Raw genomic sequence first — 24,752 nt, forward strand, 5'->3', positions numbered from 1 at the left:
ATGGAAATAAAAGCAATATGTGATGCTTTGCCTTCAACAGATAAGCCTGGTCACTTTGTTGATTCGCTTAAACAGCAGACTAGATACACTCAGTTAACGGGTCCAGATTTCCGCGGTACTTTGTAGGTCCTTGGTCCGCGGTACTAAAGGTCCTTGGTCATGACATCACCAAGGAAGTGTTACTCGCAGGCGCACGAATCCTATAGCTCATTTTAATTCGCTTCCATAGTGAATGGGAAAACGATTCACGCTTACCTTTAACTGGAAAACATTCCATTTTATTTACTGTAATGTATCACGATGATGGCGCTGATAGTTTTTTGCGGCATTGGAGATTCCCTAGTTGTAGTGTGTTGGTGCATGTTAGGAAATGTAGTCAGGACGCTCTCATAGTAAAAACGTGACACTGAAGTACAGATAGGCCTATGCGTATTGTGTTTATTCTTTTTAGCTAACACATCACATTTCTAAACACATGTTATACAATATGCTTATCAAGAACGCTCAACCCATCCTGAAATCATGTTTTATCCCAAACTTGTCGTCATTCCGTTTTCTCCTTTCAAACTATTAGATAGAGACTTAATGTTTAAACTAAAGTGTTCTCTTACAATGCCTGATGGTAGATTCACTCTGCTAACTTCATATAATCTTTGCTATTGTTGACGTCATACCTCCAGCCACACAAGGTGGTATGCTGAGTTTTCTGGGACTACACTACTGTCATCAGTTCATTCCTGACTGTTCACACCATGACACAATTCTCAGACACTGTTGTCTCAAGGACTCTCCGTAGAACATTGAATGGACTAAGGAGATGATGAACTCTTTCTGTTATCTAAAACAGGCATTAAGCTCAGCTCCAGCCCTAGGAATCCTGGAATACTCATCGCCATTCCACCTGTATGTATGAGGATGGAAGCACTGGGCAGGGGTCCTGTCCCAGGAACACTGTGGTAGCTATCGACCAGTAGCATATCTTTCCAAATCTCTAGAACCTGTAGTTCAAGGTATGCCTTCTTGTTTAAGGGCTATTGCTGTGTCTGCTCTCATGGTCACTGATGCTTAAAAGGTGGTTCTTTCACACCCACTCACATTGCACACATCTCATCAGGTCTTATCTATCCTGACTAACATTCAGACACAACACATGACCGCCCAGCATAGATCAGGATATGAAGCCATCCTTTGTGCTACACACAAGCTCACCATTAAATCTGTAACCACTGATAACAGCCCTGCAGTCTTGATTCACAGACTTCTGCATGCCTGCTCGGGGTGGCCTGCACCTAAAGCTTGGTGTTCTAAACCTAATGACTCATTTTGATGTGGCTTTTCTCTTCATTACCAAATATTGTTCATGAGGCTCACTCTATCCCCTTTAATTCTGCTCAGGCTGTGGAACTCGTTGCTCTCACATGTGCATGTCATCTCTTTAAGGGTAAGAATGTTACTTTTTACACTGATTTGCGTTATGCTTTTGGCGTCACACATGATTTTGGTAAGATGTTGCATGCTCGTGGTTTTCGTGTAGCTGATGGTAAATACATATCGCATACCACACTCGTTTCCGATCTTTTAGAAGCCTCGCTTTTATCTGACAAGCTTGCTGTTGTTAAGGTTAAAAGTCATGACTCCTCTAACACAGAACAGGCCAGTGGAAATTCACTCGCTGATGAAGTAGCTAGGTGGGCCTCTAAAGATGGCTTGCCCAGCCCCTTTGTCCAGAATAATGTCTTCATTTTTCACGTTGTCCCATTCTCTGACTCCTTGTGACATTGACGTTGCTTTTTTACAGACACAGGCTTCTCCAGATGACCTCACATTTTGGTCCTCAGAAGGTTGTTCTCTGTTGCCCATTGATGGTTTAATACGCTGCCCTGATGGCCGTCTCACTCTTCCATCATCCATACGTCTGTTCCTCATGCGCCGGTACAGTATCCCCCAAACTAGTGATAGTGACAATGGGACACCTTTTGTTTCCAAAGTAACACAAACTAATCTTTGTGTTTAGCAAGTATCTAAACATTGATTGGCACTTTCATATTCCATATGGTCCCCAGAGCCCAGGGATTGTGGAAAGAAAAAAATCGCACCATTAAAGAATGCCTTACTAAGGGGAGAAACCCTTAAATAAATTAAATTAAATTAATGAACCCTCTCAAGCCTGCCTCTAATTACACAATAACTTTCTTATTGCCTCATAGTCCTAAAAACCACAAAAAAAAAAACAAGCTTTAGGTAAATGCTTCCAGCATCTAGGTTTGTAGCAAAGTTAACGGAACTGTATGATTTACTTTTATTACAATATAGTTACTTAACTGCAAAGACTGTAATTAATGAGGAAACAACTGGCAATGACACAGAATGGTATGGCAAGTAAAATGCCATTTCATTCACCCTAGCAAATTTGATTATGCTATGTGCTGCTGTAGAAGCCAGTATAAGTCAGTCAACTTATTTTATTTTTAAAGATTGTACTGGACTACACTACCACAATCATAAAGTCAGACAGATCAGAGAAATCAGACAGTGAGAAATCAGAGACAGTGAAGTCATTATCAAAATGGAGGTATACAACTACCCATTTTTTCAGCAGTCTTGGTTATGGATGTATATCTTCTAGGTAAAGTATAATGACTGTTTGACTTCCTAAGTCCTTAGCTAGGTAAAGTAGCTAGCTAGTGAACTTGCCAGGGTATTGAACAGCTCATAATAATGGAATGTGAAGAACACAAAAACTGGAATAATTTAACACTACTAATCTGGCAGGGGACGGCTAACACATCAACATTGCATGGTGCTTCTTAATGCACTTAACTGCCCTCTTTCATAAACATAATTTCACAAGCGCCCACTTATTACAAAACAAGAGTTTCAAAGAGGTTCAAAATGAAATGGATGTGATTTGATGAACTCTTTTCATTTGCATAGCTTAGGACCTCCACAACCTATTCGACTATATTGACCTATTTCTTATTTTTATACCAAGCTTATCATACACTATATAACCAAAAATATGTAAACACCTGGCAATCACACCTGTGTAAGCTTGTTGGACATCTCATTCCAAAACTATGGGCATCAAAAGTTGGCAGTAAACAATTGTTTAAAATGTCTTTGTATGCCGTAGCATAAACATTACCCTTCACTCGAATTAAGGGGACTAGTGATTCATTACCAACACATAGTTTTTATGCTGATATTTCTTCCAGAGGCAGTTTGGAACTCAGTAGTGAATTATGCAACAGTGTTAAGGTGATTTTTCGTGCATGAAATGCAGTTTAGCACTCAACGGCCCTGTTTTATGAGTTGCGTGGTCTACCACTTTGTGGCTGAGCTATTGTTGCTCCTAGACACTTCATTTTCCCAGTAATATGCCTTACAGTTGACCAGGGCAAATATAACAAGGCAGAAATTTAATTAACTGACATGTGCTAAAGGTGGTATCCTAAGAAAGTGGTACATTTAAGGTCACTGAGCTCTTCAGTAAGATCCATTCTACTGTCAATGTTTGTCTATGGAAATTGCATGGCTATCTGCTTGATTTTATGTACCTGTTAGCAATGGGTGTGGCTGAAAGCCCTGAACTGAATCATTAGGAGGAGTGTCCACATACTTTTGTCCATATAGCGTAGCTTAGAATCTTACTTAGCAGAAGAAAAATGCGCTGTGTATAAATTTGTTAACCCAAGTTATTTTTCATTCATCAATTACTGTTTTTGTTTCACTATATTGGAATTATGGCTGCTGGGAAAAATCACAATGGTGATATTTGCTAGCAAGCATCACAACAGGTAAGTAGCTATAGATGCAAGTGCACACAGAGTTTATTAAAGTAGTCCAGGCAAACAAATCCAAATCAGAAGGCAAGGTCGTAATCCAAAAACATTCAGAGTTCATGTGATGTACAAACCAAACAATACAGGCAAAATAATACAAGCAAAGCCAAAAGACACACACACACAAAAAAAACAGGTAGAGCACAAGACTAAAAACCAGAATAGCAAAAACACAATCAATGGCTTGGCAAGTCAGGTAAGAACACACTAAGCATTACTTCATAAAGAGAATGTGAACCAGAGTCCCTTAAATACTGTGAGGTGTGATTGTTCTCAGGTGTGGGTGATTAGTAATCAGATGACTGTGACAGAGTTCACTGTTGGGAACTGTAGTCCCTGGTGGCCATATTTGTAGGCCACGGTGTGTCCTGGGAAACCGAGTTCTCTGTGGTTGTAGGAGGTTTCCTAAAAGCAAGCAATGTAAAGTCTTGTTATCAGTCTTCATGTTATGAAATAATTCTGTTATGCAGGCTTATTGTGTTATGTTTCTTTTTTTCTTCTTCTTAAGTTTATCTTCAACTTCAGTGACCACCCTGTTGCCCATGAACATAATAACATTGTGCTGGAAAAAGTGTGAGTCATGATCTCATGTAGATTTTATCTTTAGGAGCAACGGTAGAGATCATTATTACCTTCTCAAACTGTGAAAAGCTGTGGAAACAGCTGCCACTTCTATTTTGAGATGCAAGTTTCCTCTTACTACTTGATCTAGATGTAAAGTGCAAATGCTTAAATTTAAGCCACCAATTTTCAAGCAATTGGATTTTATAAACAGATTTCATGTGACATTTGTTCAGGATACATTTTGATACAATCAACCTACCATACAGACATTTCCTGTATACTGTCACTTCCTCATGCTCTTGTACTCCTACTCTCGCTTTCCCTCTCCAATACACTCGCCCCCACAGTCACTGTTTCTTGCCTCTCTCCCTCCCTTCCTCGCTCCTTTTCTCTCATGCCTCACCACCTTTTCATTAAATGTATACTGCTTCCCATTACTTGTATACCTGCAAATGCTGCTTGCAATAGTTTAAAAAATTACATACATATTTTGTGCCTGACATTTTGAGCACAATAAAAAAAAATTGTCTACATTCTGTACCACATGATTACTAAAACCTCTCTTGTTCTAATTTTTTACCTTCTGCAGACCTGTGTCGCTTGTCTTCCTTTTTCTGTATGCTACCTGCACATTGCAGTCAATGCAAAACTCCCTCGTCCCTTGCTTATTCTCTCTCTGCACTCTTACAATCCCACCCACCTTGCCTGAAGCTTTCTTACTTTCTTTCCCTCTCTGGTGCAGACTCTCACTCCTCTCTGACTCATGCAGAAATCTCTACATGCCTGAGCCTCATTTGTGATTTTTCACTCTGAAGGCCAGGCTTACTTGCATATAATGATGTTGGCTGGTTGGCTAGAAAGTGAGGTAAAAGTAGAGTCTGTTTTGGTTTGGGTTGCTAGAGGCAGAGGTAGATGGGAATCAAGTAGGTGTTAACTGGTAAATTCCCCTCCACCATCCAATCTCCACTCCACCATTTGTATACATACTACTCTGCATACATACATCTAAATGCAGATATTTTACATATGATGCATATACATTACATACTATATCAGCAATTTGTGTATTTACAGTACATAAAACTATTTATATATTTGACAGAAATTTAAAATTTTTTATTCTTTAATTTTATTGATATGAAATTATTAATTATAAAGTCACACATTTTTTAAAGTCATACAAGTTTATTCAGTGGATTATGCTGGGCCCAAATATCTTGTCTGCCTTCCTTTTTCTCTCTCTCTCTCTAGTAAATCTGGTCACAGCGGTCATGCACATGTGTCATAAGCCTCATAACCCCTTGTTGTCTGCCTCCACTGTTCATCTGCCTCAATACATTCACCCCTCCCTACTATATTTTGGACAGATTTCTCTTTCTGCACGTGTTTTTGTCTCTGCATAGCTTTTGTCTTTATATCTCACTTTATTCACTTTATTTTGTTCTCCATTTTATTGCCTCTCTATTTTCACTACATAAATTACTTAATCATGGCCAATGTCACCTATTTTTGCTGACTGAATATAAGTTTTGGCTTTTCTCCAGGTGGTTTGTGGTATGATATGAGTAGCGATTTCCATGTTGAGGCTTAAATAGCAATTTCTGACTGAATTCCTGTTCATATATTGCTCTTTTCACAAATATCCACCTCCTTCATCATTACATTCAAAAGTCACCTCCTGTCTCCTACCACCATGTGATTTCTCAAGGGAGAGTGGGAGAGAGAGATAGAGAGAGTAGTAGGGATGGAGTAATGAGGGGGCTGGAAAAACCTCTTGGTGCTCAGAATTCACCTGCAGAAAACTCCCTGCCTTTTCCGCCTCTGCACAGCTCATCTGTATTCCAAGCCCTTACTCTCCCCCTCCCTTGCTCCATTATCCTCCCTCTCTGCTGTCTACTGGCATTAGTTTTCCAGAGTGCATAACTAGCATATGCTCATTTACATGACCCATAAATCAGCCCTTAGAGTATTTCACACACATAATAGTCAGTCATTCACTGCTGTCATCAATTTATACTGTTGATGTAACATTCATGTGCACTCATTAAGTAACTAATAATGTTTGCGGATGGCACCACAGTGTAATTTCAGCATTCCAATGTATATGGATATTTTGATTTATTTTAAGATGCCACAGAGACCTGATTACAAATATGTAAGGACTTCAGGGAGTGAGGTCTGTATCTTTAAATCTGTGAGTGATGCCATGTTCCTAGGGAAATTGAGCTGTTTACTCCACCAGTGTAAGTTGGCAGACTCTCTTTTTTCCTTAAATTCTCTTATTTTTTCTTTCCTACCTTCCTTCTTTATTCCGGTTGTCTTCCTTCTTGTTCTCTTTTTGTTTCTTTCACATTGCTGCTCTTCTTTTTTCATCCTATTTTCCCTAGTATGTCGCAAAATTTGCCCTGTGAAAATGTGTATAAAGATGATAACCTGTTAACAATATTTAAATTAATCACCCTTTAAAGACATTTCTTGCTGGTCTTACTATAAATAAACCAGATTTAAAAAGTCCTTCTTGTAAATAAAATCAGTGATAGACAAATTGATCACACAGGAATAATAATTCCACCTTCCTATCACAATGCTGCCACCTAGAGGGAATTGTAAAGGACTGCATTTAACCCTGTAACAGGCACACAATAGAACACTTATGCAATGTTTTATGTTAATTCGGACTAATTGGATGACATGAAACATTTCGTTGATTTTTTTTTACTCTGTAAAAAAATTCCTGTAAAGTTACAGCAAAATACTGACAATGCAATGACAAAACAATCACAACCAATCATATCCAGAGTAAAACCACTGACTGAGTTGTCTGAACAATCTGGCAAAGTGAATTTTGTAGGCACATGAGTACACGTAACAGGAGACATTTTTGGGGTGAGGTCAGTAAAATAGAACTAAAACATCCCTTCAAAAACCAAAATACAATTTTTTGTTAAAAAAAAAAATGCCAAAATCCAAAATTCTTTGCACACATACTACCAGTGAGTGCATTAGTGTTAGCATGTGAAAACTTGCTTGCCTAAATGAAGTTTCACTGAAAGTCCATGGGATTCTTCAGGAGAGTGGAGACACAAGGGTTAACTGTGAAGGATTTCTTGTTGACTATTTTACCTGTCTTCTTTGAGACCACCTTGCCCGGCTAATCTTTGAACCCCATACTGGGTTGGTCCCACTGAAGCACCTGAAAACATAGCAGTATAAAACAGCAACTTTTAGAGTTGGTGACTTTTAGAGTAGGGAAATGAGGCATGCAAAGAACAAAAATGAAGTTAGATTTAAGGAACAAGGTGTATTACTGCAAATGAACCTCAAAATACAAGAGGTTTCCTACTGGTATTGTAAGTTGAACATGCAGTACATTGCGAACAGCCTTGAATGACCAGCCCCAATCCACTGGAGACAAAAAAAAAATAGAAAAAATATATAGTTTTCCTTATTTTAAGGACACACTGTCATTAATGTATGGCACCAGCACCACTTTTAATTTAGCCTGCTAAACAGTGAGTGAGAGTGAGTGAGTGAAAGTGTAAGAGTGAGTGAGTTTCAGTGACATATTGGATTAGATCCACTACATACTGGATATTATAAGCCTAACCCTAACCATAGGCATACTGTCTCTGCTGTCAGCACATACATGTTACAACATCCAGAACGTAGTGGATCTAATCCAATAAGTCATCACACTACAGGCTGCAGTAAGGACCTATTGGTGAGTTAAGTGTATTTGTGAGTGAGTTTGCGTGAGTGTGAGTGACGGTAAGCAAGTGTGAGAGTAAGCAAGTGTGAGAGCAAGTGTGAGGCAATCATGAATTTTCTTCTCAAACACAAGCGTTATTGTATACATAACAAGAAATATCAGGCGAGGACTTGCAGGGAGTGTGAGGGTCCTCGCAAAATCTGCTGCAGTGGCACTTGAAAAAAAAAGATTTATAGCCTTAGTATAACACTGAGATTAAAAATAAATTATAGCAAAAGAAAACAAAATGAAAACGTCTGGGTTACGCATGTAACCCTGTTTCCTGAGAAGGGAATGAGACATTGCATTTAGCATAACACTATGGGAAGCACCTCTCGCGCATGACCAGTATCTGAAGCTTGTGTAAAATCATGCCTATTTATAGGCCTGCAATGATCAGGTGACGTGGCAATTAAGCGTGTTATGTGATATAAATATAGCACCTGTGAACCGTGCCTTCAGCCTCTATTATCTGAAGTGAAGACACAATTCACAGGCCTGCCCTGGTATGACAAAGCTATACAGTGTCTCGTTCCCTTCTCAGGGAACAGGGTTACATGCGTAACCCAGACGTTCCTTTTCAAAGGGAACTTCGACGTTGCATTTAGCATAACACTATGGGAACGAGAATACCCACTCCGTCATACCGAGGGTACGGCCTGTTCAAAAAGACCCAAGCCCGAGGGTCACTGCAAGACACTCGAGCCCTGGGTGGAGTGAACATCTAGGCTGTAATAATGAATGAATGTGTGTGGCATAGACTACCCTGCAGCAGCACACACATCCTGTAAGGATACCCCTTTGTACAAAGCCTTCGCAGAGGCGACCGCCCTAGTGGAATGAGCCCTTATGCCCAGATGCGTAGGGAGACCGCGTGCCTCATAAGCAATCGAGATTGCTTCCATTGTCCAATCAGAGATGCGCTGCTTTGACACAGCATCACCTCTACTGTCGCCGCCAAACAGACCAGCGGCTGCTCCAACTTATGCCACTGGCCGGAGCGGTGGACGTAAGTACAGAGAGTCCATACTGGACACAGCAGGTGCATTCTCTCCTGTTCCGGTGTGGGGAATGGAGGAGGGCAGAAAGCCTGCAACACCACAGGGTGGGCAGCCGATGTAGGCACTTTAGGAATATAATCCGGCATATGATACAGGAAGGCCTTGGCTAATCCAGGGGCAAAGGTTTAAAGCAAAAGGATATTGGAAATTTAATGCAGACTTACTACATCAGAATGACTTCTGTACATATATTAAAAAACTAGCAACTGAATTTAAAGAAAAAAAGATGTCAAGTGGTATCAAATGGGAATATTTAAAGCATAAATTGCAAGAATATTCAATGACTTAAAATTTTTATTTAAAAAAAGGAACTGGAAATGAAATGAAATGAAATAGAAGACCAGTTATTATAGGATAATAATACATGTTGCAAGTCTAGTATGTCAGAGGAAGAAAGGGAAACACATTCAGTTACATTCCATTTGAAATTAAATCTATATTAAAAAGGCAAATGTGGCTTATGTGAGATCCAGGGCTAAGTGGCTGTAAGAGGGGGAGAAAAATAATTCATACTTCATTAATTTGAAGGAAAAAAAATTAGAACACTCAAATTATGAAACAATGGCAAATGAGGTGTTTAAATTTTACTCTGAGCTGAGTGAGTGAATAGCCAGAGGAGAGGGTGGGGCTGCAGCGGGAGTCATATTTTAAGTGAAAGCATTGTATTCATGTTCTATCGAAAATAAACAATTTAAAGTTATTTAGCGATTTCATATTAATTGACTTTTTAACATTCAACGAATTTTTAAGCACCACTAGATAGAAAATGGCTATTTTCAAGGTTTTCCAGTACATACATTTCAAAAAGGCAGAATCAAGCACTTCAAGCTCCTTGTACGAACCCTGTTTTTACACACAGCAGTTAGCATAACGTTAGCTCATTTACTATCAAAAAAGGGCTAATTGTAGTATTTACACATAGCAGTTATCGTAATGTTAGCTCGCTTGGTAGCAAACAGGAAATACTTAAAGATTGACTATTGTCTGCCGCACATACAACATTACTTACGTTACTACCGTATTGACGATAATACCGTTTAAAAATTACAGTTGCATCAGCAGTATTTTGAAGCTTTAGTATTGCGCTACTACAGTAGTACCAGTATACCATGCAACCCTAATAGGCAAGCTAGTGGATTTGTTTGTTTTTTGTTTAAATCATTAAACACTTAAGTCAATAGACTCAACCTGTATATAGAACGTCAAATAAAGTTAAAAATTGCTAATGTAAGTAATCATTTGATAGCTACAACAACAATGATGATAAGCTTACATTTGTAGCCGGAAGTTGGCTGAGAGTTCATCCCCCATTATTTTATTTTTTTTGTCTAGCTGAGAGGCTTCAGAAAATATGATGTCCAGTAACGGAACATAGTGAGTGCTTCTCAATACTCGAATTAATGCTTCCTCGTTTCCTCGCTCCTCTGTCCTCCAGCCCATGACCGAATTGATCGAAGTCAGCCATCTTGAAGTACATATCAATTCTGTAATTGCACCACGAGGAGGCGAGGAGTGAGGAAGTTTTCAGAGGACCTAGGAGTATTCAGAAGTGTTGTTGAAATACCTGACGCACATATAAATTCCCCTCCTTTACACCTGCCACAATCTCAAATATAAAGCCCTTTGATGATGTGATATAATTTTGTGTGAAATATAATTAAATAATAATAATAATAATATGTTTACAATGAGTATTGTAATTAATTGACCCATGCCTCTTTGGATAAGCAAAGCTGCACAGAAGATGTGATAAATTATGTATTGCTCATTAATTCATTGTTGAATTTCATATATTATCAGTGCATTTGGCTTTATTAAGAATGTTGTTATTAACAAGCTCCAACAACATAACTGCAGATCCCTGAAGCACAGTGAGGTCATCCAGTTGAGCACAGTCATCATTAATTGACGTTGATTAGGGATGGAGATAAACCACCTACCTCCAGTTTCCTGACTCATCTCCAAACAGTAGGTGTATCGATAGGTTATAGTGATTTAATAGATTATCATCAAATTGTGGCTCGTTGTTATTATTAGGTGTCAGGCCCTGAAAGAGCGAAGTCCCCTATTGTTTTCGTTAGTTTTCTTTTTTTCTTCTTCTGCTTCTTCCGGTCTTGAGTCTAGGCAGCCCATAGACCCGTTTGATGGAAAGTTATGAAATTTGGCACACAGGTAGAGGACGCCATTTTTCATCATAAACATTTTTCTGCCATTTTGAATTTTCTGACAAACTTACTTTTCGAACTTGTCCTAGGCCGTTTGTCCGATTTACACAAAAATTGGCATGCATCATCTAGAGCAGGGGTCGGGAACCTATGGCTCGCGAGCCAGATGTGGCTCTTTTGATGGCTGCATCTGGCTCGCAGACAAATCTTTAATAAAAATAATAATAACGTCAAAAATATAAAACATTCTCATGTATTTCGATCCATTCATTTCCTACCACTCATGTTCATGGTTGTGGGTGGCTGGAGCCAATCACAGCTGTCCTCCGGGACAACACCAAATTTTTATTGGATAATGCGTAACGTACACGGGTCATTGTGAGGTCAGGAAGCAAACTTCCCTCCTTTTAATCAAGTAGTCAGCTAGCTAATTGCAGAAACCCTTTTATCGAAGAAGATGGCTAAAAGAAAAAAAGATGAGGAGTATCGTACTTTTCAGCAGGAATGGACAGAGGTATTCGCCTTTGTGGAGAGAGCAGGTTCTGCAGTGTGTCTAATATGCAATGATAAATTTGCATCGATGAAACGGTGAAAATGCAAGGCGTTGGAAATACAGTCTTATCCCTTCAACAAGCAGTGTTTGCATTTGAAAACAATCTAGAACTCTTCATCGCCGACATTGAAACAGGTCGTTTGCTACACTTTGAAAAACTGGGAGAGTTTAAAGATGCATGCACAGCAAGTGACCCTGCTCAACATCTTGATCTTCAGCAGCTAGCGGGCTTCACATCTAATCTCCTGCAGTCATTCAAAGCGCGCTTTGGAGAATTTCGTGAGCGCACTCGTCTTTTTAAGTTCATCACCCATCCACATGAGTGTGCAGTGGACAGCGCCGACATGAGTTACATCCCCGGTGTCTCTGTCAGAGATTTTGAGCTACAAGCTGCTGACCTGAAGGCCTCAGACATGTGGGTGAATAAGTTCAAGTTACTGAATGAAGATTTGGAAAGACTTGCACGACAGCAAGCAGAGTTGGCGAGCAAACACAAGTGGGGAGAAATGAAAAAACTTTAACCCGTGGACCAGCAGATTGTCAAAACTTGGAACGCGCTTCCCGTCACATACCACACACTGTAGCGTGTGAGTATTGCTGTATTGACAATGTTTGGCTCTACGTATGCATGTGAGCAGTCTTTCTCACATCTAAAGAACATTAAGACCAACCTACGATCACGTTTAACGGATGGAAGTCTCAACGCCTGCATGAAGCTTAACCTGACTACAAAGCCATCAGCAAAACCATGCAGCACCAGAAGTCGCATTAATGGTAAGAAGTACTTTATTCATCATTGGTTAGCAACAGCATAACAACGTTATTAAAAAGAATTCAGAGACTTATTGTACTTTAAAAGTGTTGGTCTTACATAAAATGCACACATTTACTTGTATTTAGTTTTAAACATATTGTATGGCTCTCACAGAATTACATTTTAAAATATGTGGCGTTCATGGCTCTCTCAGCCAAAAAGGTTCCCGACCCCTGATCTAGAGACACTTACGACAAAAAGACATTCACAGAATTTTGATAAACCATACCGGTTTCGAATGGCGCATCAACAAATTCTACAGCGAGCACGCCAAAATGGATGTGAGGTTATATCTCCATAAGGCTTTGAGAGATTGTGATGAAACTTGGAAGTGTCATCAACATTAGGCCAGGAGCTTACCTGCAGCGTTTCGGTACAGCACCACCTAGTGGTCCCGAGATCTGAAAAAGTACCTTTTTGCTTATAAATTCTGAACAGTTTGTCATAAAAACGTTTCAGGACAGTGCCACCTTCTGGTCAAAAATTATAATGCTATTTGTAAAAATGCTAATACCTATTGACTCCTTTTGCCTACTGTCATGAGACTGGTCTTGATAGATTCCGTGGTTCATGGCAAGAACAATTATACCAATTATGTCATGATTGAGCAAACTTCCTATCTGCTATTCATAAATGTTTTGAAAACATACATTTTTAAAAGTATTCAATGAATTTGAAGAACGCACAAAAATGAATCTGAGGCTGTATCTTGTGAGAGAAATTCATTATTGTACTCTATTCATTCTTCTGTATAAACATGTCTGAAGTAGATGACTTTGTTAGACTCATAACTTTGTAAGCCAGGACCTTGTACATAATGTTCTGAACAAAGGGTGTAACCTGTTTGTTGTTTGTCAGAAATGTGTTTAGCTTTCTCTGATTGAGACACATAGCTGCATGCTTGTGTTCGCACACACTCACAGATACCCAGAAGGTCACTGTATAAATGGAGCTGTGAGAAAAAGACAGAGTGCTCTTTTCTTTTCCTCTCTTCTCATGTTGTTGATATGCTTCAATAAAAGACACTGTTTGCTTTCTTAAGGACGGGTCCACTTGTGTTTGTCAAATTTCCACAACAAATCTTGTCGTCCCTGGGTGGGCTGCATGGGTTCTTTGACCATTCTGGGCGAGAAGAAAACCAGAGGATGCTTGTGAATTCTATCAACCATCCTCATCCTGTTAGCATGGAGGCGGTATGCCTTTTGTTGCGCAGAGCCATGAACCGCTGCAGTCCACTGATCACGGGTAGGAACCATCAAATTCTATTAAAGGTAATTGTAAACAATTTCACAAGTTATTGAAATCAACAATATTATTTTGAGTTCTTCTGTGGCAAGGAGTCAATGATATAGGAAACTGGGTTTTCTATATTAAGAGGTTCCGGGAACCTCACCCTCCATGATGACCGAGGTTTTGTGTTTTCTTAGTTCATAGTAAAAGCTAAGATATATGTTGATGGACATATATTAAGTAATAACAGCAATTTAACTGTGCTAGAAACATTCTATCGAGCAAGGATTGTTTCGAGTAGGGCGTTGTGTTTTTGCAACGTGTTATTACAAGGACGTGGCATGCCCCATTGACTTGTTGAACAGATGAAACTCTGTATAATTAATAAAATTTCTACTAAATGTGTACTTACCTAAGACTGTGTTTGTGGACTCGCCCTTACAGTGTCTGGGATATTATTTGTTGTGATCCAGAGACGGGCAAAAATACAGTGATTTATGGAGTAGTGACCAGCCATGAAACTGTAAGAGACGGCAGTTTGCCATCTAACCTCTCTGCTCAGTGTTACGTTATTCAATGTATTTTTGTTTGCTCTATGTGCCATTTGTGTGTCTGTCGGTGGTGGGATGGGTTTTCTTTTGTCTCCTCCCCCTTATCTAGGCCCCGCCTACTTACATCCGGCCTTGGGCGACAGGATTGGTTGCCTGTATGTTTCCGGAAGTGTACTTAAGCCTCGTCAGTCTCCATCGCAGGGCAGATCATTGCCATTGCGTTGTGTGTAGAGAGAAGTGTTCTCGCCTGTGTATGACCTTATGCCTGATTTGACTTTGTGTATGCTCTGCCCCGTTATGATTCATGTGATACCTTTGTGTGTATATGTATATATTACTTTGTTAATTAACACACTAATAGGCACCCCTGTAAATAGTGCACGGATAAGAGTGGTTAGTAGGAAGTCAGCGCCATTTATGTTATTTATGTTGATTCATCTTTTCTCCTGGTTTTGGGTTAGCTAGGGAGTGAGGGAAGATGGTGTATTTTTGTTTTCTTTTCTTGTAGGTTAGTTAGTTTTCTTTGGTAAAGTTAGAGGGAATTTTTGTTTATTATTTTGACCTGGCTGGCTTCTGAATAGTAAAACCACTGTGTGTATAAAAGGTGCTCTGTTTGGAGAATAAACTAAACAAACACAATCTTGGTCTCGCCAACCCTTTTTTAAAGTTTTTTTTTAATTTTATTGTATGTTGTGACCCGACCTAGACCGGGGTTGTAACATCAGGCAGATGAGCTGTACGCCTTGGCACAGAAATTTCCTAACTAGCTCTGGTATACACATTGCACACCACCAGCTAGTCTCTGAATTGCTGGATGCCATCCTACTCCCTAAAATTGCTGTATGTAAATATGATGCACATACTATCAAAATTTATCCTATTTCTTTAGGAAACACCCAAGCAGATAAGGCGGCTAAACGTGCGGCAACAATTCCACTGCATAACCTCTATGCTTTGTCAACAGGTGTTGAAACAACACCCAGTTTGGAGCTCACAGACCTACAGAAGCATGCAATGGCAGAGGAAAAAGCAGCTTGGTGAAAAGCTGGCTGCTCTGTGAAGAACTGCATCTGGGAATGCCCCCAGGGTCGTCTGTGTCTCCCTAAATACATGTTTACCTATTATGCTAAGTTGACACATGGTAAAGACCACGTGTCAAAAGGGGGATGGTAACCGCAATAACGAAACATTGGTTTACTAAGGGCTTCTCAAATTACTCTCAAAATTTTTGTTCAAAATGCAACTTTGTGTAACTCGTACTGTAGGTCAAGGTTTGAAAGTGGAGAAGGCTGCCCATCCAACACCACAGAAACCTTTTGATCACTTACAAATTGATTTAATTGAACTTACACCTAGTGAAGGAAAGAAATTTTGCTTGGTAAGGGTGGATATGTTTTCAAAATGGGTAGACAAGACTCCAGACCTCCAAACAAGACTCAGCAGCAGTGGCAATGGTACTATTAAGGATGTGATTCCTAGATGGGGAATCCCTACTAAAATCTCAAGTGACAATGGAACACCCTTTGTAAGTACGGACCTGAAACTGGTAAGTGGGTATCGAGGCATTGACCTGAAGCAGCACTGTTAGTAAAAATTGCTGTTTACATGGTAGTTTCTTAATCAAAGTATGGTCTTAATCGGATTAAGAGTGGATTATTGTTGTCCATGTAAACACAGCTAATTTTTAATTACCTTAATCTAATTAAGGTCATACTTAAGTAAGTATACTTAAGCTTACTTAAGTAAGCAATAATCGAATTAAGACAGGTGGAGTACTCCTATTTTAGTCGCATTATGGACGTGTATTACAGACATTTAAACACCTTAATCACATTATGAACGTTGTGTGAGAGTTTTCACCGCATTTTGCGACAGGACACGAACACACATGGCAGTTTTACGTTTTACGGCGAACAAGAGAGTTCGGCTGCGTTCCAAACCGCATACTTGCCTACTATAGGCCTGCAGTGGGAAAAATACATGTATCTCGGCTATATATAGAAGGTAAGTACGCGATTTGGGACGCAACCCACGGCTTCAAGCAGTTGTCTATTAGCACGTATAGCATGACAAATAATTAACTGCACTTATAAAGTGTTCGTAAAAAAAAAAAATCCAATAAAAACATCCAAAACTGTATATGGTACCATAACGTAGACGAACTGTATGTTGAAACGTGAAATTCTGGAGGGACGTCGTGGCGCGGTGACGTAATGAAGCGGGCTGTTAATCTAATCATGTTCTAGAACATGTAAAACGGGAACATGACAGGAGTATTCTAAAACCGACTCATGTAAACACCTTAATCACATCATTATCTTACTCAGAGTAAGGTCAATAATTAGATTGCTGCTGTCCATGTAAACGTAGTCAGTTGAGACAGACCTTAAAATGTCTGACTCCCTCATCAGTGCCCTAACTTACTGAACTAGGGAGTTGGTTGAGACATAACCCTAAATCTGTTCTCGTGAAGGTTTGACCCTGACAGGATGCCGTAATGTTTGTGTTCGGTGGTGACGAAAATGGCGGACGAACTGGACAGAGTACGAATTTCTGAGGCTGAATTACGGGCAGAGGCGTCGAGTATTGTTACACATAGAGACAACTTGAAAGGTTAGTTAGTGCTATTAGGTGTACTGGTGGAATACGGTTAAAGAGAGTTAGTCGCAAACTTAGTTAAACAAAACACCTTGGTTCAGTTTCGATGAGTTAAAGCTAATGTTAGCCAGCAAGCTAGCTGTTTGCTAGTTGAATAACCTGTTGTTTATGAGGTTTTTGGTAGCGCGTTGCTTAATACTGTCAAGTTAGTGGATGTTTTGGGTAAAGGTGATGTTTTTATCACAACCAAATAAAATGTCTTTTGGCACATTAGCTAGCTAGCTCTCAGAAACCGAGCACCGTGGAGCAGACCCACCATGAACTTCTATTTGCCTGAAAGTAAGGCTTGAGTTTGCTAATTGTAGCCTCGAATAAGAGAGAAACTTAACTGAACTTTGTAGGGTCAGTCCATGCACACGCGGAAACTTTTCGCCAAGATTGGCGAAAAAAAGTACGGCTAGCCAGTGGACTGCTACGATTATTGTTTAGCTCTAACAAACTCGTGTACACTTGAGTTAGTGTAAAATTTAATGTAATAACGCTGGTAAGTTATAAAATAGTTTTCAGGTGATGTGAGCAACATGGTTTACTTTTTTATTATTCATGTAATCTGCTATGGTATCATACATCGGGTATAATGACTACACCATACATGATGCATTTGGAATTTCTCATTCCACATTACTAATTAGAGCTTAATGTGTGAACAATGACCTGAATGAAATTAAGTAGCCCATTATATCAACAACTATAATTCACTGTCCCTCTTTTCTTTCTCAGAAGTGCAAATGACAAGTAAAAAACATAAAGAGGGGAAAAGGCCAGACCTCCAGAGGTACAATCCCAGCACAGTACAGACACGCTGCTTCAAGGAGAGATGTGAAGGAGATGTACTAGCAATTTCCACTGAGCCTATATATACTTCAGAGGAGTCTGTGTCAGATCCTGCCATTAAAATGCCTGCCAGCTCTCTACCAGGTTCAAGCCTGAAATTCACCAGCAGTGATTGCCAGTCTGAACTAAGCAATTTTAATTTTGACTGTAATGATGGCAGTGCATATTTCAGTCGTCAACATGCCAGGAGGAACACTGTTAAAAATAGTGAACTATCAAGTACTGGAACACCTGGTTCACAGAAACTACGGAAAATGCGCAAGCCTGACCGTGAGATATACCAGCCTGGTGGGCGTAGGGGTCAAGGTTCTAGAGACTATGGGCCTCCTAAGGAGTTGGAGCAGGTATCACAAGAAGTGGTTAAGGCAGAGGATACTACATGTAATGGGTTGATGGGCTTAGTTGACCAACATAAGGATATGCATCTGGAAGAGGAAAAAAGAAATGGGAGGGAAATCAAGGATAGCAGCAAAAAACAGGTGCATGGAAAACAAAAGAAATTAGACTTGTCTTCTTCAAACTATGCTCAGCCTACTGTTAACAGTATAACTGATAAGGTGGGGAAACTTAACATTAACAGCCCCACAGCCATAGTTAAAGAAAAGAAGAATGAAGAAGGTGGTAGGAGACGTTTAAGTGGTGAGGGCTCTAACTACAGAACAGGAAGAGCAGTGGGAGGAACAGGTGACCTGAATGAGAGGAAGGAGCAGGAACGACGAAGGTCCAGAGGGGGCAGGGAGAGAGGGTCCAATCAAGCTTCAGTAAAGAGGGAGGAAGGAGAGGGTGGTGAAAAATGTCTACTGACACATCAGCTAGAGAAAAACAGAGAGCCAAAGGTAGAAGGAAGATTTCAGAGGGATGTGAAAGGAAAAGATGTTAGCCAAGACCAGAACTTTAAAAACGAAAAACACAGAGGCAAACAGCCAATAGAAAGAGATAGTGAAAGGTGCAGAAAAGCTCAAGGAACACAACATAGCACGGTCAACTGTTCTTCAAAGCGCTATTCCAAATCAGACATCAGACGGTCTCGAATCCGGACGTACAGCACAAGTTCAGCCAGCAGTGGCACAAGCATGGATGGGCCAATAGAATCTGAAACACGCAGGGCTAATGCAGGATGCTGGGTGGGAGAAAGAGGGCCAATGTATAAGTCTCATGAAAGGATGATTGAGGAGATGGACCAGGCCACAGCAGACAAGTCCATACAAAGGAGAAGGACAGCCAAAGACATGTCGTCCACAGATTCCTTTGAGGAGAATGAGGGAATGGAGAGAGATGGAAAAGGAGGCCTCAAAGCCAAAGCAGATCAGAATGATAGTAGAACATCAAAAAGGAACAACAGAGTATTGAGAGGAGCTTCGATTGGTGGTCAAGTAGGAGTCTTGAGAGTTTCTCTGGACAGACAGTCTGGCACAGCCTCAGGAACCAGGGAGGACCAAACCAAGTGTAAAAATCAAAGTCATAGAGGCAGAGGCATTCTGGTACTCCCAACAAGCACTGAATTAACCACTTCCTCGGAACCTGGACCTCAGCTTATGTGTGGGGCAAGAAGTAGCATTGGCCTAGGTAGAGGAAGAGGCAGTCGTGGTGGAAGTACTAGGCGGTTGTGGGACCCTAATAATCCTCATAAGAAACCAGCTCTGTCAGGCAGCCAGCAATCCCAGCAGTCATCTCTCCGACAGCCACTGTATTTGCAGCATCAAGGCGGATACGGGCCACTGCACTTTCTGGACACTGATGATGAAGCTGCTGGGAGCCCTCCTGTGCTCCAGGGGGAGGACTTTCAGGGCCAACATGCTGCCACCATGGCTTATTACAAATATCAGAATACTGACAACCCTTACTGCTACCGGTTACCAACCAACTCTCCAAACACACCTCCATGCTACACCTATTCCTATCAGCTCCCATACCAGTTACCTGGCTCTAATGGGATGTTCCCGAATCCAGGCATGGCACCTTTTTATGGAGTATATGGACTCAGTGGTCAAGTTTACCCCCCTACAGTCATCACCTTTAGCCCAGAGGAAACAGAGGTACAGACAAGAGGGGAACTCGGCAAACTTCTGCGAATGGCTGACAGCCAGGAACTCCAGCTCAGCAACCTGCTGTCCAGGGAACGACTTAGTCGAGAAGGACTAGACAGAATGGCCCAGCTGAGGTAAACAAGGACTAATTATACATGGGAAATAGTAAACAATGGGTTGTGAAAAGCAAATTATTGGATTTTGTTGCGAATATATTAGCCTAATTTCTGCCCTTTTTCCTCTCTCAGAGCTGAGCTCCTGACATTATATGAGAGTGTAATTCTAACAGACATCGAGTTCTCTGACACACAGAATGTGGACCAATTACTGTGGAAGAATGTGTTTTATCAGGTCATTGAGAGATTCAGACAACTTCTGAAAAACCAGGATTCAGATACAGCTCCCCAGATTAGGGCCATGCTTCTAACCATACTGGAAGAGGTAAATAGCTTAATTTTTTTCCTAGGTTTTTTCCTTGTTGTTAATTTCTTGAGATTTTTGTTGTTGCTGAGAGCTATAATTTTCCTCATACTCCATATGTGTTCCAACAGGAATCTTGATGATGCATTTGTGGTGGAAAAAGTGTTTACATAGCATGCTTTTCTGCTGTTATTTGTGGCTCATTTGTCCATCCTATTTGTGTTCTAGGGGGCAATGTTTTTTGATTCACTGCTATTGAAGTTACAAACTGTATTCCAGTTTAAACTAGAAGACTACATGGATGGAATGGCAATACGTGCAAAACCTCTACGAAAGACTGTAAATATCTCAAACTCCAATGTTTACTCAGTTTATCCTTCCTCTCCTTATTTAATTAAAAAAAAAATCTGGTTTTCAGTTCAGCAATATTCTGTTTTTGATTGGCTATTATTGACCAACAATATTTTGAAAAAAGTACAATTTAATACAGTCAACAAATGAGAAACATGACAAATTGCAGAGACTACCCTTGGTATGCTGTTTGAATACAATAGGAAATTTATAAGTCTCTCAATTTCAGGATCAGAAAATGTGCATCATCAATTCTATATTATAATGTCTGTTTCCTATAAAGTGTTGTTAGATAAATTGTAGAAATTTTGCTGTTCATTTTAGGTGAAATATGCATTGATTAGTGCCCAGCGGTGTATGATCTGTCAAGGTGATGTCGCAAGATATAGAGAACAAGCAAATGAATCTGCCAATTTTGGCAAAGCACGCAGGTCAGGTGTTTTGCATCATACTCTTTGCTTATATCTTTGTCTTTCTTAATACGATTTTAAAATCCCATTTTGGCTGTTTTAAATGGTTTGTTTTTTGTAACAGTTGGTACCTGAAAGCGCAGCAGATTGCACCAAAAAATGGACGACCTTACAACCAGCTTGCTGTGTTGGCAGTGTACACAGTAAGACAACATTCATTTAATTAAAGTTGCAGGCAGCGATGAACGGGCCCTCGCACGTTTGGGCTGCTCTGCCAGGGGAAAGCCTTTCCATTTTTTAGAATTTATATAGTTGTTTTTAATATTTTCCTGTTTCCAGTAAGAGAGCTATGACTATAATTGAACATTGGCATGTAGATGTCCTCAGGCCTGGATTCGTATCAAGTATGTGAAGTTTGGTGCAGATTGAACATTGTGTGTTTGACTTATAACACTTTGTGAGACCGCCATGCCCACGCCATGTAGCGAAAACTCAAGCTTCGCAGTTTAACATTGGCAAGGCCTTTAGATGAGACTGACCGAATGTGATGCCAATGCGGTGAAATCTCTAGGCGGAGTTCATTAAAGTACGAGGCCTGGAAATGGCAAAATCTGAGCAAAAATTTAAGAGAAAAATCAAAATGGCTGACTTCCTGTCAAGTTTAGGGCATGGGTTCAAGAGACTTTTGTACGTATTGGCATGTTACACATATGTACCGGATTTCATACATGTTGCTAAAACGTAGCGTGAGGCAAACATTGTTGAAATATTGTAGGTGGCGCTATCGAGCCATTTCTCTACGGTCAATTCCGGAACCCCTGTCAGATGTAAATTTTCACCGTTTCTGCCACATCTGCAAAATTTTGTGAGTTTTAGGGTATATTTTAGCCCTCTAATAGGGGATTCATTTGAGATGATGATGATAATAATAATAAACGGAGCAGATACAATAGGGCTTCACACCAGCAGTGCTCGCTGTTTTTCTTTCACTGTTTTCTCTGTAATATGAAAGGCTCTCTCTCTCACACACACACACACACACACACACATATACACTCACACACACTGTCTTTCCCCTTGGTAGAAGCGGAAGCTGGATGCTGTGTATTACTACATGCGTAGCCTGGCTGCCAGCAACCCAATCCTCACAGCCAAGGAGAGCCTGATGAGTCTGTTTGAAGAAGCCAAGCGCAAGGTTAAGTCATATGTACAGTGTAATAAATATATTTCTTATATTTAAAATACCATAAACACTATTAAACAACTACCAATATTCCTTTAAGCCTTCTACTTAATACTTGGCCCAAACTAGTCTGCTTTTTTATTAGGTGCATTGGGCTGCATGATTAATCGTTTTCGTTATCAAAATGTGGGTTTCTGCAGTGAATACATCATGGCGGGTTGCAATAACAACCCGCAACTTTGTGTGCTATTATTTAAAACACTTTGAGTGTTTTAAATAATAGCATCATTCAGATTGCTTTTCCCAGGAACAGCATTAAGATCTCTTGTGCTGTTGATGAAATACCACAGAACGAAAACATCCAAAAACATTACCTATTAGACAAAAAAAAGATTAGCGCTATTATGCCAAGTATCTGAAACACATTGAGTAGAAAGAATGTAAGTCTATAAGCATTTGTCCTGGAAAGTAGAGACATGTCTGTCACCTGTTCAGTTTTAAATGAGATAACTATCAGTCTTAAGTAAAATGGTGGTTTTGTAAATAAATTGTACTTGTAAGAGTAGCTTTAATAGGGGATTAATTTTTAAAGAATCTTCAGTAAGTATTTAAAGACAAAGATGCACTTTCATAGCATTTCATTTAACTTAGATTTTTCTCTGACTGAATCTCAAATGCCTTTCACAGCACACATTACATGGAGAATACAAGGTTAGTTTATTAATGAAAAAATAATAATAAAAAATTTGCATTGGTAGCATGTGTTGAATTGTAGATCTAATATTTTTTTCCAAGTATCCTATAGTTTTCATTAATGCTATGAGATTAAAAATATTTTAGTCTTAATGTGATTCATATCACCATCCAGATATCCAGTGACTTGTTTGCATATCGTGTTTTTTGTCCATATCCTGTAGCACAAATAATATCATAAAAGATTACATTATTTGATATTTTACTGGAAAGTGGGAAAAAAAGCAACTTGTGGACAGCTGCATTTGTTCATTGCCCTTTGTGTCTCCTCCTCTCACTAGGCTGAGCAGACTGAGTACAGACTGAAGGAGGATGTGGAAAGTGGCCCACGGGGGCATGGAACAGTTCGGGGCCAGGATGCTACCCGGGTAGAAATCTGGATACGCCCCTCTGTGCATCCTGCAGTGGCATCTCGCATTAAAGGCAGCGAGTCTGGCAAAGACTCGGAGCAAGATCGTGGGCTGAGGGCACTGAGTGCAAGTGATGTGAGCGCTGCATCCAATCTACACACCTTCACTTAAATTATAGTCCATGTGTAAATATACATAGTGTCTGCATATGAACCATTAACTTAAACTGTCCTTGCAAGGATTGTTTTTAAGCTAAGTAAATGGCTGAAGAGAGAGGATTGTAGTAATAGACGTAAGACCAGGTGCTAATAAGTGTTCAGTCATGTTTGTAATTTGCTGTTTCCCATTATGTGTGCTTTACCAAGTGGTGTCCGGTTGTTTCTGCATTTGATTTGTGGCACTCATTCCCCCCCCCAAACATGTTAGAGCGGTGTTTGATTGGCTGGGGTGGTACATGTATATGTTTTCTACAAACTAACATGCATACCTTCAGCAGGTATACACACGGATCCCTCACACATGCACAGAACCTTGTGCTCAATATTACCTTCTACACGGCTCCACGTTGAGGTTGCGACGGGTGCCATAGTGCAAAAAAGCAGAGACCCACTGGATCCTCAGTAACTTCTCTCATTGATATATTGGTCTATTTTCATTTTGGTTAGCAGATTCCCTGAATATCCACAGCGGCGTTCAACTATCTGATGATAGGAGTGCCAATGGGAATTAGGGCTGCACAATTAACTGAATATTGATGTCGATTTTGACTGCCCATGAGTACATGAACGTGATCTACTGCTTTATTGACATTTAAAGTTCGTCCTTCACTCATAGAAAACTGGGCTGCACATCAAATAAGCGCTTCCTAAATATACAGCCAATCACCACAGAGTGGTGCAGGGATGACGTCGTTTTGTATGCCAAAACCCAGAAATGAGTTAGCATTTTAACTCTTCCGGTTCCATCGTCCCAAAGTCAATGGGTTTTTTGAATGGGATATTGGTTAAAACTCTGAAATAAGGTCTATGGTGAAGACAAGCTCAAAATATTTTCACTTTTAATTCTGCGACATAAAGTACACCAGTAATATCCCACTCATGATTTTTCTTAAAGCTTTTGCGTATATTAAAAAGGCGGTTGCTAACAAGTTGCTAAATGGGACTACTGACGTCGGAGATATTAAACGTCATCATGCGAAACAGGAAAAAACTTTGCAGATAAACTGGTTCAGGTATGCT

At 40.0% G+C, this 24,752-nt stretch overlaps 1 protein-coding gene and 1 long non-coding RNA gene across 6 annotated transcripts in view; one reads left to right on the forward strand and one right to left on the reverse strand.

Annotated features, from left to right (window-relative positions):
• Positions 1-13,260: 13,260 nt before the first annotated feature.
• Positions 13,261-16,728, reverse strand: LOC128635173 (uncharacterized). The gene is made up of 2 exons (XR_008398064.1): positions 16,676-16,728; positions 13,261-14,009 (listed from the first exon to the last, which is right to left on the reverse strand). It is a non-coding gene; the product is annotated as an uncharacterized LOC128635173 (long non-coding RNA).
• smg6 (SMG6 nonsense mediated mRNA decay factor) overlaps positions 16,450-24,752 on the forward strand; it is a 55,943-nt gene continuing 47,640 nt past the window's right edge. Inside the window, exons 1-10 of one of the 5 annotated variants that reach the window (XM_017488995.3) lie at positions 16,737-16,821; positions 17,002-17,141; positions 17,907-20,181; positions 20,296-20,488; positions 20,696-20,806; positions 21,143-21,249; positions 21,353-21,431; positions 22,313-22,423; positions 23,099-23,122; positions 23,446-23,649. In XM_017488995.3, the coding sequence (XP_017344484.1) occupies positions 17,051-17,141; positions 17,907-20,181; positions 20,296-20,488; positions 20,696-20,806; positions 21,143-21,249; positions 21,353-21,431; positions 22,313-22,423; positions 23,099-23,122; positions 23,446-23,649 (3,195 nt within the window). In that variant the 5' untranslated portion in view covers positions 16,737-16,821; positions 17,002-17,050. Of the gene's footprint in view, positions 16,533-16,736; positions 16,822-16,907; positions 17,142-17,906; positions 20,182-20,295; positions 20,489-20,695; positions 20,807-21,142; positions 21,250-21,352; positions 21,432-22,312; positions 22,424-23,098; positions 23,123-23,445; positions 23,650-24,752 lie in introns of those variants that run through there. The other 4 variants (XM_053686615.1, XM_017488996.3, XM_017488997.3 and 1 more) reach the window with 4 other exon arrangements.

Source organism: Ictalurus punctatus, chromosome 16 (assembly GCF_001660625.3).
Source record: "Ictalurus punctatus breed USDA103 chromosome 16, Coco_2.0, whole genome shotgun sequence".
In the NCBI taxonomy this organism is placed as follows: domain Eukaryota; kingdom Metazoa; phylum Chordata; class Actinopteri; order Siluriformes; family Ictaluridae; genus Ictalurus; species Ictalurus punctatus.